Genomic DNA, 15,643 nt, shown 5'->3' with positions numbered 1-15,643 from the left:
TAAAGTGGGATCTGGGTACTTAAATTCACATCTCTGTCTTAGGGCTGATCCACTCTGGACATGCTTAGCACAATAATTGCTCATGGTCATCTCTGCATGCTTTCCCCCATCCCACTGCCTCCACGCCAGGACCATGGCAGACACACAGAAGCAAGTACACATGTAAGCCATCTTCCAATTCTGGTTCTTAAATCTCCAAAGTTTCTCTACCTCGTAGCTGCTGAACTTTGACAATTTGCTGCTGGTGCTGCAGTCGTGCCACTCTTGGAGAATTCAGCATCATCGGCAGGTATTCTACATGTGTGTATTTTGTAAATTATACAGATTCTGTTACAGCAAAAATGCTATGATCAATAATCATTGCCCTCACACATTTAGCTGCTATATGTGTCTTGGAAGTACAGCCTAGCCCAACAAGAATTTTAAGTACAGAAAAATTCCAATATATCAGTGAAATCTGTGTGATGGAATTCATGGAGTTTGGCTCTGGGACAAAGAAAGAGAAACTACCTTCAGCAGTTTCCAAATGAAGCATCCATACATATCCTAACTGCAGATTTAGAAAAAAACAAAACAAAACAAAACAAGAGAAAAGAGAAAAAGCCAGGCACCACGGAAATGCTGAGTATCTCTAGGCAGTCCGATAAATAATTAATTACCTTTTTGCTCAGGATTACAACATTTGATACTGAACTGGGGTTTCAGTTTTTTCTCATTATGTAATACCTGCCTTTCCCAATATGTTTCCAAAAATTTTCATATTAAACACAAATATTTTGAATTTTGGCAAAAGACTAAAAGGAAACTTGCAAGTTGAACCAAATCAACATTAATTCAAATGCCCAGACTGCTTTTACTTACCATTTTTTTCAAAGGACAAGCTAATGTACTATATTTGACATATTTAATGGAAAGGTCTGATTTAGATGACTGTGAGCAAAAAAGCCAGTAAGTAAATCCATATGACATGTATTTTTACAAGTACTTGAAAAATCTTTACTTGGTGACACTAACCAGAGTGACTTTATTACAATTTAAGCAAAATGTTTCAGCTGTAAAGCTCATGGCAGACTAGCATGAAAGCTAGAGAGACACCAACAACATACACGTGCAAAATGAAAACCAAACAAATGTTTTGTGTGTTAAAGAAATTTACAAAATAAAAACTTTTAACATGCAGTTACAATACAAAAAATGCAATGGAAGGCAGAACATGGGTAACAAAAGGGAAGACAGCCAGGTTTACTGACAAATCAGGACAAAACCCTTCTTCCAACTTGAGATGCAAACGTTAGCTGAGAAAGCATGCCAGCATAGCAGAGTGCTGTGTCATCTCCCATGGAGTAAGACGATGCATTACTGCACTAAGTCCAGCTCGCTATTGCTGAGCCTGATTACCACCAGTACTTGCTTTCTTTGACATCCAATATTTGACAGTAGGAGTCCTCCCAGGTGGTACATTTTATGGGCAAAGCAAGAGCTTCCAATTACAGCTGCAGAAAAAATCACTCTGCTTACTGATATTACCTACAGTGAAGGCTGCTTAACATACAGCAGCATCAAGCCCTCTACCATCTGTGAGCAATCCTCAGCTAAAAATGGACAGTTTTCCCCAAGACTTTTTGGTAAACAGACTAAGAACCAGCATCATAGAACAGTAAGATGTAGCTCTGAGAAAACAACTTGTAGAATTATTATACATTACAAATTTCTGAGTGAACAGGAAAGAGTGTCTCTCAATTTGGGATTAGGACTGGATAAGTGGTGATATACAACAGAGAAAGGGAAAAAGTCTGAATTTGTAGAGTCTGAGGAAGATACCATGTGCTGCATTAGAGTCATCTCACTCAAAACGTTACATGCAGAAAACATCCAACCATAACCATTACAGTGCTGTCGACTGAGATGGAAAGCGTTTCTCAAGCTCCTCCACAACACAGCTCAAGTTGCCATTCCGCTGGCTGTGCTCAGCCACAGCTTCTGCAGTTGGCAGCTCTGGTGTTGCCACTGGTTTGAGCTTAGAAACGTGCTTGGGCAGAACGTGGTTTTTGTCTATTTGGCTGTACATGTTGGCCACAGACTTTTCGATCGCTGCTAAGTTCTGAATGTTTTTAAGAATACCTTTCAGCTCCCTACGGGGAGGAGGCTCTGGCACTGTGGCCGGTGGTGGTGCAGCTGGCTGTTTGGCAGGGGATTTTGAATGCTTGGCAGGGGAGAGGTGCTGGGTGCTAAGAGGAGAGGAAGAAGAAGAAAGAGAAACTGTAGGCGGAGGATGCGGTGGCAACAGAGGAGGGGATGGAGGTGGTGGCGGTGGTGGAGGTGGCAGCAGTGGAGGTGGGGGTGGGGGAATTTTAGGCGGATCTGGAATGCTTTCTGTAACTTCTTTGGTCTGAGGAGCTAGAAAACTTTGGCAAACTGATTTCTTTATCCTAAAAGACGGAGGAGTCGGTTTGCGAGTTGGTGGAGGAGAAAGTTCTTCAGGATAGTCGTGGTGAGTGATGATTACAGAGGGCACCGCAGAGGCCTCTGGTTCAACTACTTCAGCACAAAGTGTTGGAGAAGACAGAGAAGACTGAAGGCAAGGAGAAGCAACCACACTTTTAGGAGACTGCTCTAGCACGTTCTCTCCTTCTTGCAAACAAGAGCTGTGTGTTGGCGATCGGATGGATTTAACATCAGGAGATTTCACTTGCTTCATTTCCTGCAAAGCCTGCTGCTCAAACTGTCTTGCCTTCTCTTTTACAGTTAACTTGGGGCCACTTATTTTTTGAAATAGCGGACTGCTAATATCAGCACTGCTGTGCTGATTTTCAGTTCCTTCATTCTCTGCTTTGAGTCTCTCCTGTTGCCACTGAATGGGGTCCATGATAACTGGCCTACTCGGAGGACCAGGTGCATGTCTCTTAGGAATGTGAGTTGGTACCGTCCACGCACAGTGACTGCCTCCCAAAGAGGCATTTTTCAAGACTAGTCTTGAAGGAGAAAGAGGATCTAGAACATCGTTTCTCTTCTGTAGAAACCCAGCAGCAGCAGGACTTTGAGTGACACCTTCCACATATAATGGGTTTTGAGTAGTTAATGGGTTCTCGTCAGATAAGAAAGTAATGTTACTTGAAGATTTGGGGAGATTATTGTTCAATGATCCATTGATATTAGATTGCTTGTGAGCCTCAATAGCACGGGAAGCAAAGCTGCTTATAACTCTCTGACGGTCTCCTTCTTCTAAGACTGACTTTTTTCCCCTGCTTTGTTGGAAATGGTAGAGAAGAAAAAGACTTGAAAGAAAAGAAGATAATCACATGTGAGGAAACATGCATGGACATAGATACTCATGAGAGAGAAAAAAAAGAACTTATGATATGAATCAGAGCCATTAAATTACTTCTAGCAAACTACTACTATCCAACAGAAAGATCACATTTACTAGACTACTGGGCAAGACATTTACTTTTACATCTTCTTTAAGGGAGAAGGACTTGAGAAGGAAGAAAAATTAAAAAAAGTTTTCAGCTACTCAGCAAGTTCAAAAATAAATTAACCTCTTCTTAAAAAAAAAACCCTTAGATTTCAAAAGTATCAGTCAATACTGCACCCTATCTCCCCAGTGACACAAAACGTCAATGCTATGTATGCGATACAATTTCTCTGTGAGACAAGATGGACTCAGGATATGTATACTGCATGTATGTACAATTGTGTCTCCATCATTCATCTGGCGGTGGCACCGTGCCATACTGCACACATCCAACACTGAACATTCACAGGGGTTTTCACGTTAAACCTGTTCTATAATAACTGTGCATCAAAACTCTGCAGTCTTTCAGTGTGCCTGCACTGCCTTTTAAGGACCGGCCATAGGTCACACACTAAATTAGAACTGCGGTTCGAGCCGATGGTGAGCCTGAAACTGTGGTCCCGGGAGGAGTCAGAGGTGAACCTGGGCACACCTGAAGCGTAGACCTGTAGGGTGTCTGTGAGGCGGCTGATGGGAGCTGCAGCCAGTCAGCTGAAATGCAAGTCAGGCTCAGACCATTCTCCTGACACTGATCCTTAAAGAATTACCAAGGTGGGCAATGTTTCTTGCACTTATTATACACATATTGACACAGAAGTATCAATATGTGTATGAATTTCATCCCTGCACCATGTTAAACCAAATGAAAAACCCCCGCAGTTGGATTACATTGAGTTTCTACATCAAAAGTAGGAGGTCTCACCATTTTCTAGCACCTCTGAGCTCCTCGTTAACCTACCTCCCTCAAATATTTTTAATACCACAAACTTCTGAGCAGATTTTAAGATAAACAGTATTTTAAAATCAATATCTCCAAACTGCCTGCTAGAAAAGTGTGCCCTCAGAGCCCTATTTTAAATAATGCTCACCTGATGCTTAAAACCATATTATTTCTCCCCAACCTGTGACAAAGGTAAGATATTGGCCAATATCCAATAGAGTAAAAACAAAACCCTTATCCTTTCAAAGAGATTGCCCGCATCAGCAATGAGGTCAAATCAAAATGCATTTCCATTGCTGTCATGTACAAATTTATTCTAACCAAACAGACATACCGTCTAGCATGGGGATGCAAAAAAACCAACCCCAAACAAAAAAAAAAGTCTTAAAAAGGACACCTATGCTAAAAAGCTCTCTGAAATATTACCTATATCTGTAAGACAGGCTATGGTGAGAACATGATGGCATAAGGGAACAGTATGGTAGAAATGAGGTAAAAAGACTGAATTTCACTTTTCTACAATTCATTTATAGCTCACTACCTCTGCCTAGCCCTGGTACTCCACATTTTGAATGTCATACTTAAAACCTTCTTATTTTCTGCAGTTAAGCAACTGCAGCTAAAGTATAGCATGAGTAGCAATGACTTCTACACAGACACACACAAATCAAAATACCATACAGAACTATTTTTAGTGACTTAGACCTGTCCAATGTTTTCAAAAAACCTTCTGAGTTAAAAATTCTAAGTCTTGTCTCTACCAGAATTTGAGTCATATTCTTTAGAATTTAGATAAAAAAGGATTAGGCTTTATTAACAAAGGAATAGGGGAAAATTTATATTTACATGATTAGGTGAATGTCGGAAGACGAAGTTTTAGACCTCTTGGTCAGACTGTTCTGTCTTTTTTGGTGTTGTTTTCTTTTATCTCAGAAATACTACCAAATCTAAATTAATGGAAATCCAACCTCTGGTGGTTAAATATCACTTAGCAAAACTGGAAGAGAAATTTCAATAACTAGATACTGGATATGAGTTAATGAAGAGATATTAAATCTCCTCTAAATTATTTAATATGCAAAAGTCCCCCGAAAGCCTGTATTTAGTAATGAAAGACATTTGCTGCTTAATTTTTTTTTCTTGTCTGGAGTGAGAGATCACCCACGCAGAGCAAGTACACCTTCCTAACGGTCACAGGGACCTGAGGGACCAATAATAAGAATCACTGCACAGAGTACAGGGATCACTCTCCCGTTTGCCAATAACACCTAGCAAAGCCACAAAGGGTTATACCAGTGAACAAACTCTCTCCAAGAATTGCAGCTCTCCAAAACCTAGTATGCCTAAAGGCTTGCCTTTGGGCTGAATATAACTGTATGAAAAACAATTGACTTCATGCTAATAATAAACTAATTCTTTATTCTAAAGCAGCATCCTTTGAGGTTTGTCAAGCACCCTCAATCTATTTAGAGGCAAGAGAAATACATTATTCTGAACTTGAAGGAAACCCTCCAGTAGAAGGCTCATGCAAGATGACATAACCTTTATGCTACTGGAACAGATTATTTCAAAAGCTTCTCAGTTCCTTTCTCGCTTCACATGACACCTCTCAAGGATGAGGCTGCCCTGCAACCTTTTCCTGTTTATGTACAGGTATTCTAATCAATGAGAAACATCAGCTCACAAGTTTGAGGCACATTTCCGTAAACTGAAAGAAACGTACCTGCCTTGCATGGAATTGTAAATAGCACACAAAGAAAGATTTTGCTTGCATCCAATTGTGAGATCTTAAGTTCACGGACCGAAAGCAAATCTCTGTGCATGCAGTCAGTGTTGGTTTTGTTTGGGTTTTTCAAGGTAGTAGAACTATTTGGCTTTAGAAATAATACCACTCAAGTTCAGCAATCATACTTTGTCTCTTCTTCCAAGAAAAGGATAAAGAAGCACAGAAGTATTGAAACTTCACAGTAAATGTCTTTCCTGTACTTGATCAATGGACAAATAAAATATGAGTTTCAGATTACAAGGTTTAATGGGAATTACTGAAAGGAAAATTAACTAGCATTTCTACTAGCTACACATATTAAGACAATAAATGAGCTTACTTACTGATGCCTATGTATCCAAAGACAGAGAAAAATAAAAATTATGAGACAAAGCAGATTTAAAACTAAAGAGCTTAGTTCCATTTAATTTGCTATAAACACCAAATTAAGAAAACAAGACACAAGGCAGCACCACAAATGAAAGATGACTGTCTTCGGACAACTAAATACAGGAAATATTGTCCTAAAATTCAGGAAAAATGTTAATAAAATGTATTTCCCAAATAATAATTTCCTAAGGTATACCAGTGACTTGAAATCAAATATTTGACAGAAAAAAAACAGGTAATTTGCAATTACTTTTATTGAAGCATGTTATTTTCTTTAAAATCCTAAGGATTTTCATTTATCTTCTAAGGTTTTTTACTAGTTTGCGTTTAATCAGTTCCTTAGCCTGATGGATATGAGTATGTCTTAGCTATCTGCAAAGACATCTGAGAGAAACTATTCCAAATATGGTATCTTCTTTGGTGCAATGAAAACTATTGTTAGTCAAAATGAACACAAATCTAAGCCTCGAAGTCAAGACTGCCAATCTGTAAATTTGCACCTACATGTTGCAGTACTAAAACAGCAAGAAATCTTTGCAGGTAAAACCCCAGCACAACGAGGCTTTTTTTCTGGGTTTAGCATAAGGGGTTCCTCAGTACAAAAGGCAGATGTATCCATTGGGATATCCAGTTCCCACAGATAACCAGCTTTATATCACTGCCAGTAAAATTAGAAGCGAACCATTAATTTCAGTAGAAATTTAGTTAAATGCAAAAGAAATGGGGCTTTTATCCAGCAGGGCACCTCACTGTGTGTGTACATGTACAGATGTGATCTCCTGTGGTTCACAAGCAGAAGTGCTCACATGCAAAAATGCAACTATGTGCTACTGTTGAATATATGTTTTTCCTCCCTTCCTGCCCAAGCAGTACACTTCACAAAGGCAAAAGGCATGGGAGGAAATTCAGCAGCTAGGAGAAGCTATGCTTGCTTCAAGTGTAGCTCCTCTGTTTAGACAGAAAAGCTCAAGCTCTGGAATTCTTTCAAACAGAGAGGCTGCACTCAGATGGCCAACAGTTAAAGCAGCAGTGATACACTCTGTCACGCCTCCTTAACATTTTATAAACTCTATCACAGCATCTGGAAAATTTCAACTTTCTGAGCAGAGCAAAACAACTAACTATTGAACACAGAGCAGAAGTTGGGCAGTCCTCAGCGATATCAGCAGCCTCCAAACATATTATCAATGCTATGCTCTTCAGCATTACTTGGTTTTAAAATACAAACATAGATGAGTAAGTGTGGCAAGCTTATCAACACCACCTCTGGTATGATACAAATATTAATTGGCTAGTCTCCGCTATAGTATTTTCATACTGCGAGTTAAATTGTTGGGAGTCCACAAACTTCAGATTCACAGAAGCATGAAAAGGTAGGCATCTCTGTGGTATTAGTATTTTATGAGCATATAATAGGTAAAAGATATACTCATTGAACTGGCAGTGGTTCCTCTATCTTGAGAGTTCCTTTACCTTTAATTTCAATATTCAAACAGTTTCAAATTTAGAACAAAAAACTCCACTTTACCCAACAGAACATTTCTCACTATAGCAAATGGGGACCCTCGGGCGACAGTTTCACTGGATGTGTTCAGGCTTTGAAAAATGTAGCACGCTGGCCTGGGTTTGCAAAGGCACTAAGGGAGCCCAGTCCTGGCTCACCCTGGTAGTAACAGCCTGCTGTAGGCTCTTCCTCCAGAAAAAACCCATCTGGTTATACCCAGCTTTTTGCCACCTTAAAACCTGTTAAAGATTCCCCTGTGCACTACAAGAAATCCCCATTAGCAGGTCAACTTGGTTTTTCTTTCTCTCCTTTTTATTTTCTGGATGTTTGAGAACACCAAGCAGCGGTGGAGACCCCTTCATAAAGAAAAGCCTTTTTTGACCTAGACTGCGTGAAGCAATATCCCTGGAAAGTGAATCATGTCTTCGGTCACTATTTTATTGATATCTCACATGTAATACTTACATGGTGCTGTCGCCAAGCTCTTCATAGAGGTTATTGGCAGCGGTGCTTGCTGGTTTGCCTGCTGGTAAAGCCATCTGGATTCTTGCAGTCTTTGCACATTCAGCCTGTCGCCTTTGGTAAACCATGTAGGGAAGGAGAAATACTCATTAGAAACACTCTACACCCTAACATAAGCCGAGATGTAAAGTTTTCTGTTTTTTCCTGCAGTTTCTTCTTCAAAGAAAAGTAATAACATGTTAATACTTTTCTGTCTTTTTCAGTTCTTTTATTTGCTCTCTCTTGGTGGAACCCCAGAGCTCCCCCTGGACTGAAACCTCCTGCCCAGCAGTATGTCACCGGCACAGTGGGTATTTCCCAGGACATAATGTCTGTGCTAGCTTTGGCACTGCTCTCCTTAGGAGGTTTATCTGTTTTGGCTGCCCAAGACTAACAGTGGAGAGAGTAAGGTCTTTAGTCAAGTGCTTCATTCAAGTGCCAAGAAACTGCAATTTTAAACACAAAAGAAGTCTCTGGCAAAGTTTAAGTTATCGCAACTCTTTTCTCATTAGAGTTGGCTAGGAAATTTCGGTCTCAATGAACAGTTTTCCTGACAAAATTAATTTTTTTAACGGGTAAATTCACTATGACACAAATGTTGTTTTCTATCTGGAACACAAAGCCTGTGGTCCCTCAGGCACATAACTGGGGAAGCGCCACTGAGGTGACATGACTGATCTACCTCACTTTGGTTTTGAGGGCAGTTGACACCTGATTCTTCCTAGGGAAGTCTCTCTGTGCACCCTATCCTCCCATGCACTTGCTTCCTTAAGGAATACCACACTCATGGAAATATTTACTTTTTTTTTTCTCCACAAGAAACAGGCAGTGTCCTGAATCACAGTACCTTTAACGTGTGCCAGCATGCAGTACCAAAATGCACCGAGCAGCCAGACAAGTAACTTTTAACCTTGCCATACCAGGTGTTTGGAAGCAAGTTGGAGTATAGGAAGTAACTCTTACTGAACGTCAAGTACACCGCCTTCTTAAAAATAAAGACTGGTAGGCTGTCAGTATTGCTATACAAGCTGTTAGAAACAAAGCTGAAAGTAAGTACTTACTCTTTGAATCTGTTTTGTTATGCAAAAAAAGACAGAGATAAAAAGGAAGGTTAAATGAATTCTGTTTGCAACAATTGTCCTAAACAGTGAACCTAATAGGAATAATAAACTAGATGCTACTTAATTACTCCACATGTAAAATTACAGAAATAATGACATGTTTAAAGAATCATAATTTTCAGAGCTGAATAGTGTTTAGCTGCTATTTGTGACACTCTTGAAACAATTCTGCAGTCAGCATAAACATGAATTACAGTGGGGAAAACTGCTTTGAGCTTACAGAAAACACACCCAGAGAAAAGAGTACAACTTGGAAACCTGACTACACCTCATGATATTTCTTTAACAGCTGGACTACTAGGGATGCATTTTCAGAACTGTTTTCTCATCCTAACATCGTTCAAGAATGCTCTAGAAGACATCTTCAATAGTGAAGGAGTATTATTTTTCGTTGCTATTTGGAAGGTACTGGTCTTTTGTGATTAGGAAATAATACATTATTTTGAGTAACCTTATGGGGTTGTACTGGATAGTGTATTTCACGTACACTATTCAACAGAAAAGAGTAATGATAGTTTCTGGCTTGTTTACAGGTCATAACTGTAGGCACTGAGCTGCACTTTGACAGTGATAACTTTATAAATTAAATGAGTTTTCTTTTCAGCAACTATTATTTTTACCAAATTTAGTAAGCTGATCACTGATCTGGAAAGCACTGAAAAATACACCTACATAAGAAGTTTTAACGGTGAGAAAATCTTAACATTTCCATCATATGTGCTGTGAATATGACCATTACGTTTATCCCACCATAATCTCTACACTCAGTGCTCCTGAGCACCTACTTTGCTAGAATGTTATCAGGAAAATACTGAAACTTCTTTTGAAAAGGAGAAAAAAGGCTGTAATGCAAAAACAAGGCAAAAGGCTCAGGATCGCTTTTGGTTTTTTGTTGATATTAACACTAAAATTCCTTTTATTTTTCATCAAAGTGTATTATTCACCTTGGTCTGCTATAAATCCAAGTCATACTTCTAGACAATAAAAATGTGATTTTGTTGATGAAATGCAGTTAGGCAGATTCCTTAAAGCTCTTAAAAGAGATTGATAATCTTTTGATAATTTAACAGATGTCAAGGAAAAATAATGCTTTTAGATTTCTTAAAGAAACAGGCAATTCGGATAACAACAACCTATTTGTAGGTTGAACTGGTTCAGTAGTGTTTCATTGGAGGCAGATTTTATATACAATTTTGGGAGAAGTAAAGCAGCTTTGCGATGCACTGGCGCAGAAGTTTGTCAAGCTCTTTCAAACTCCTTTAAAAGGAGTTTATCCTTTGACCCAAGCCCTGCAGAAACTGGGATGTAAATCTAATCTGAAGAATGTGCGGTAATCAGCAAGGAATGGCTATCCTTGGCTGTTTTTCTGGTGTTGCTAATGAAAACTGTCTCAGGCAGGCAGCTGCGTTTTTCATGTATGATTTTTAAATGATGACTAACATAGTGCTTTGCTAACTCCTAACCGCAATGCAGAAATGAAAAATACTCAGTTTAAATCTCACCTGGTGTATTGTACCACATTACATCTCTTGCAGCATTCAGATTGTAATTGCTTTTTTGTAATGCGTGTGTATCAGCGCTTCCATGCCCTCTCCTCCCACAGACTGACGTACCACTGCAGCAACAGTCTGCAGAGGCACTGACACTCCATTGCCCTCAACACAATGAAGGCAGCATTTTTTGTAGAAACAAAACAAACAAAAAAAGAAAAACAAACAAACAAAGGGCTCTGGGAACTCCTTCCTACATGGTCCTGCAGAGCAGAGGTTTTCCATGATGAGGGCATGTTACATTACAGCTAGTTCACCAATTTTAAAATTAAGATAGAAAGATACGGAAGTACAGACTGACATATAAGGAATTTGAATATAGCCATTTACTGGGGAAGATGCACAGAATTATTTATATTTTGATTTCGTAATGACTGAGTGCTCAGAGCATGAACGTAGAATTAGAAATCTTTCATAAAAAGAAATTAAAGAATAAATATACAGCCTTTAAGTCCAAATACATTGATTCTAAATACAAGTCAACCTGAAAAGGCTTAGTTGAGAGGAGCCTGTTAGTGATGTTGATCCTTCAATTAGTCTATTAGCCAAATTAAACCTCCTGAGACTATGAGAGGTGAGTGGAAATATCAAGAAGGCTCTCTCTGGTGTATGCTGCTTTAGATAGTGCTAAAATGGCACAAAATCAATTCTTCATGACACATTTGCAATTAAGTAGCAAGAGAAGCTAGGGGAAAAAATATAACTGTGAGTATTTTAGGATTTAAAGAAAAAAAGTTGAGTCCTCTTATTTTGCCCAAGCCACGCAATTTGATTTTTGAATCCCTTACTGAAACAGCACCTTCTTCCTCTTTTTTATTTTTTTCCTTTTTTTAGTATGGAATTCAGCTCTGAATCTATACATGCATTTCAAACATCTGGCTTTCAACCTCGTGTTTTGGCATGTATTCTAAAACAGTTACTGCACCACAACTTTAGAAAGCGGAGCAAGATGTGCTGCCTGTGCACTGTCTTTTAATGCACAGCCCACATCAAGCATTGACCAACTCTTGCGATGAGAGGAAAATTAAAAATATCTCCCTGTATACTACTTTCTTTGCAGTGAAGGATAATTTTCAAAGCAGCTCTGCTAAGAAACGTAGCATCCCAAATACAACGTTGCTACCACAAAAAAGAGAAGTACTTACTGTCTGTAGCTGACCATAACGATCAGAATAGCTGGCACACAGCAAAGGATGATTATGACGGCCAGAGCAAGTAACGCCCCTTCCGTGTAGCCTACAGCTTGCGCCTGCTTCTTGACGTTTGCTACCACGTCTGGGGTGCGGATTTCCAGGATGCGACCCCCCTGCCCCAGGTATGGCTGAAACTCTTTATTGATGTCCAGCAGCTTGCCATCCAGGAACCTTCAATGTCGCAAAAGAAAATTATTACAGCCAAGTTCATTAACCCTGTTTGAATTATCGCATAGTTGGGTTAATAACTGTGGTCTGATAAAGCACATAGCTCTTATGTGCTTAAGAACATTAGTAATTCCCTGTAATCCCCATGTCAGTGACAGCTCCAGTGTACTTGATACCAGAACACAGTTTAAACACTGAAAAGGAGAGCTGACCTGAAGCTTATCCTAATTTCTAGGGACAAAAAGTTCTCCGTGCCACTGACAGCAGCATGGCAAATGGCTTGCTTTGTGCTTCCTCCTTCAGCGGTCTGTTGCAGAGGATTAGCTAACCCTCCTGCACAGATCCCTAAAGACCACTCTGGCCTAAAGATCAACTTGATGCTACTCTAAAAGTGGGTAGTTTTTAGGGGACTTTCCTCAGCTTCTTAGGGAAATTCTTCAGCTGGAGAAATAGCTTAAAGTTTGTTCCCTTTTGACTTCTCTTTCAATATCAAAATGAAAAGCGATTTGGAAAAAGTACACTTTTATTAATCCTCGTCCTCTTTCCCCCCAGCTGCATCAGTTCTGACCCTCATTCTTGCATCTGCTCTGTCCAGTTAGCCCCCATGTTTCTGCTGTTTTCTTTAACTGTAGTGCTGCCACTACATATCAAGTTGAATAAGGCTTTCCTCTTATAGCATGGCTGTTTGATGGCAAGAGGAAAACACAGAGATGATCAGATGAACCCATCTCCAGTGGGAGTGAACAGAGTAGCTGAAGAATGTGCCCCATCAACATTTGGCACAGTGCTAAGGGACTTTAGTTACTGGCTTCAGGCTATCTGACAGCATCCTCTCCATCACGGCAATTTTTGGGTGCAATCTGTAGCAACATGCCTGAGAGATGCAGGAGACTTGTAACAAGGAAAACGATCACGTTTTAGAAAATGCGACATCATCTGTACTCATTTCCTTAAAGTCAGATTAGAGGTCACAAAAGATGACAGAAGGAGATTACTGTAAACTGCCTCCTCTTTTTCTTGTTTTGAGAAGATGTTGGAGTTTCACACCTCTTCTAAAGGGAAAAGCACTAAATGCTTATAATAAATTGTAATTTAACCTTCAGGGGTTCTCCAACACTGCCAGATACCAGAACAATCTTGACTAACATTATGAATTACAGGAACAACAGGCTGTCTATGCAGCTATCAGACAAACACCGGTTATCAGACAAACACCGGTGTCAAGCAGGCATGCAAGGCACACTGTTAAGACAGAGTTAGGTCCTAGGCATAGTCTGGGGTATCAGCTAACCAGGAACCACGCACTGCTGTCCCTGCTTGTCACTTATAATAATGTCCGTCTTCCGTTTGTGCATCACTTATGAGAGGAACCTGGAACAAGACAGCTACCAAGTAGAAGGCTGGAACAGTCTCTGAAAGAACAAATGCAGTGGATGAAGTTCAGTATCTGATCTGATAATTGGCAGTTTAAAGACAGGTAGCCAAATGTAAATCCTTATCAAAGGACCTCATTTCCCACAGGAAGGAAAATTTTCTATTGGGTGACTTTTGGATAGCAAACAGTATCTTTGTTAAAGAAATCTACTTCAGGAGTTTGAAAAAATATTTTAGCCAAGGCTTTAACTTCCAAAGGAAAATAAAAATTCTTGGATCGCTTTTGAAGTGAGGATTGACTGTCTCGCAAGCTGCCAAGCAGTAGGCTCCAGCTGTAAAGATCAAAGTAGGAGGCACCCGTTAGGATGGAGGAGGATCCTGCTGGCTCTATAGCCAGAACCCTTACACATACAGCGGTTCTCCTGAAGAAAGAAAGTCAAGTGAAAAATGCTGAGATAAAAAACCACCAAAAAACATCAGCTAAAAAAATATTCCGAAAGGATTTCTGCATAAAAAATCTGAATGTCTAAAGAAAGTCTGAAATAGCTTTTATTTCCTTAGTCTGACCATGAGACAGAAATTAGACTGCTAAAAGACCATTTTTAAGGGCCGTTAATTTCTTACAATTGATTTCCTCTCAAATTAATTTACTGATAAACTCTTACAGCTTTGTTTGTCGTTGGTTCTTTTGGAACTTTGGGAGAATGCACTCTGATCGGGGTGTGTAACGTATTATCTGGATCTCAGAATATGCGGAACAATTCATCCTGAATGATGAAATAGTGCTGGTTTCATGATACTAACTCCAAAGAAAAGCAGCGGCTGCGCACTCACAGACCCACAATTTCACAAAAAGCAACCCAGCACGTTTTGAAGAATAATTTCCCTTCGTATTAGTATGCTCTGCTGATATTCACAATTAATTCCTTGATTTCTTCCACAAAACATTTTCTTGGTATTCGAGTAAAAATCCCTTTTCACAGCTTAAAGACCTGTAATGATGGTTCACAAGACATAAACCAAGCAGAAACAGAGCTCGAATTCTTTTGTTGTACGCTAGATGTCACTGGTGCATGTTACATGTCCTTTGAGGTGGCAAAAGCATTCAAGTAGGACTGAATTAAATCTCTGGATGATTTTAACAGTCTCTCAGTTAAAATTCTGTTAGCATTTTCTTGACAAATCCTATTTTAACAGGTTCGTAACTCAACCGTGCGCATTTACTCCACGATGAAACATGACACATAGTGCAAAAGATTCAGGCAGGGTAAGCAATTTTATTTTTAATGGTGGACATTTTCCACTTAATATATGCAGGAGAAATTTTTGGGAATCAACTGATTTTTATGCTCCAATAAATCAAACCCTCTTTCATATAGAAGATAAAAAAGGAGGCTGATCATTTCAGTCTGTAAAATTATTTAAGTGGCCCCAAAGTCTTTTTAGGAGTTTGTGGTAGAGGGAGGAAATAACAAAGCAGTTACTATTCAGACCCATTTTCTGGTGTAACCAGACAGATTCCTGATTAATAAAAATGTCAGGCAATCGGTCATAACAGCCTTAAGGAAAAATATGAATCTCTCATTGTGTATCAGTCTTATAAAGTACAGGATAGGGAAAAATCAGCATGTCTTGAGAGACTCGCGGGTTTTCCCCAGCTGGCAGTGATGAACACAGCATGGCTGTAACGTCCATGACTTCTAAATCATGCCTTTGTTTTCCAGCTGAACATTTTGCTTGAATGCAAATATGTGGGATTGGGCTACTTGTTTGAGACTCCTGGAGGTGAGGCAGCCCATTCAAAATAGCCTGGTAGCAAGTATGGCACAGTCCGTGCATGTG

General features: G+C 39.5%; 1 protein-coding gene across 2 annotated transcripts in view; it reads right to left on the bottom strand.

The window, feature by feature from the left end:
* The window catches only part of PCDH15 (protocadherin related 15), a 367,987-nt gene that overhangs the window by 12,559 nt on the left and 339,785 nt on the right, over positions 1-15,643 (bottom strand). The window contains exons 29-31 of one of the 2 annotated variants that reach the window (XM_086467276.1): positions 12,212-12,430; positions 8,360-8,470; positions 1,886-3,275 (exon numbers count right to left, since the gene is read on the bottom strand). In XM_086467276.1, coding sequence (XP_086323402.1) covers positions 1,886-3,275; positions 8,360-8,470; positions 12,212-12,430 — 1,720 coding nt within the window. Of the gene's footprint in view, positions 1-1,885; positions 3,276-8,359; positions 8,471-12,211; positions 12,431-15,643 lie in introns of those variants that run through there. The other variant, XM_086467277.1, reaches the window with a different exon arrangement.

The sequence above is a fragment of the Leptosomus discolor genome, chromosome 6 (genome assembly GCF_034619465.1).
Source record: "Leptosomus discolor isolate bLepDis1 chromosome 6, bLepDis1.hap2, whole genome shotgun sequence".
NCBI classification, from domain to species: Eukaryota; Metazoa; Chordata; class Aves; order Leptosomiformes; family Leptosomidae; genus Leptosomus; species Leptosomus discolor.
Note: the sequence above shows the minus strand (reverse complement) of the source record. Positions and strands in the feature narration are given on the sequence as shown.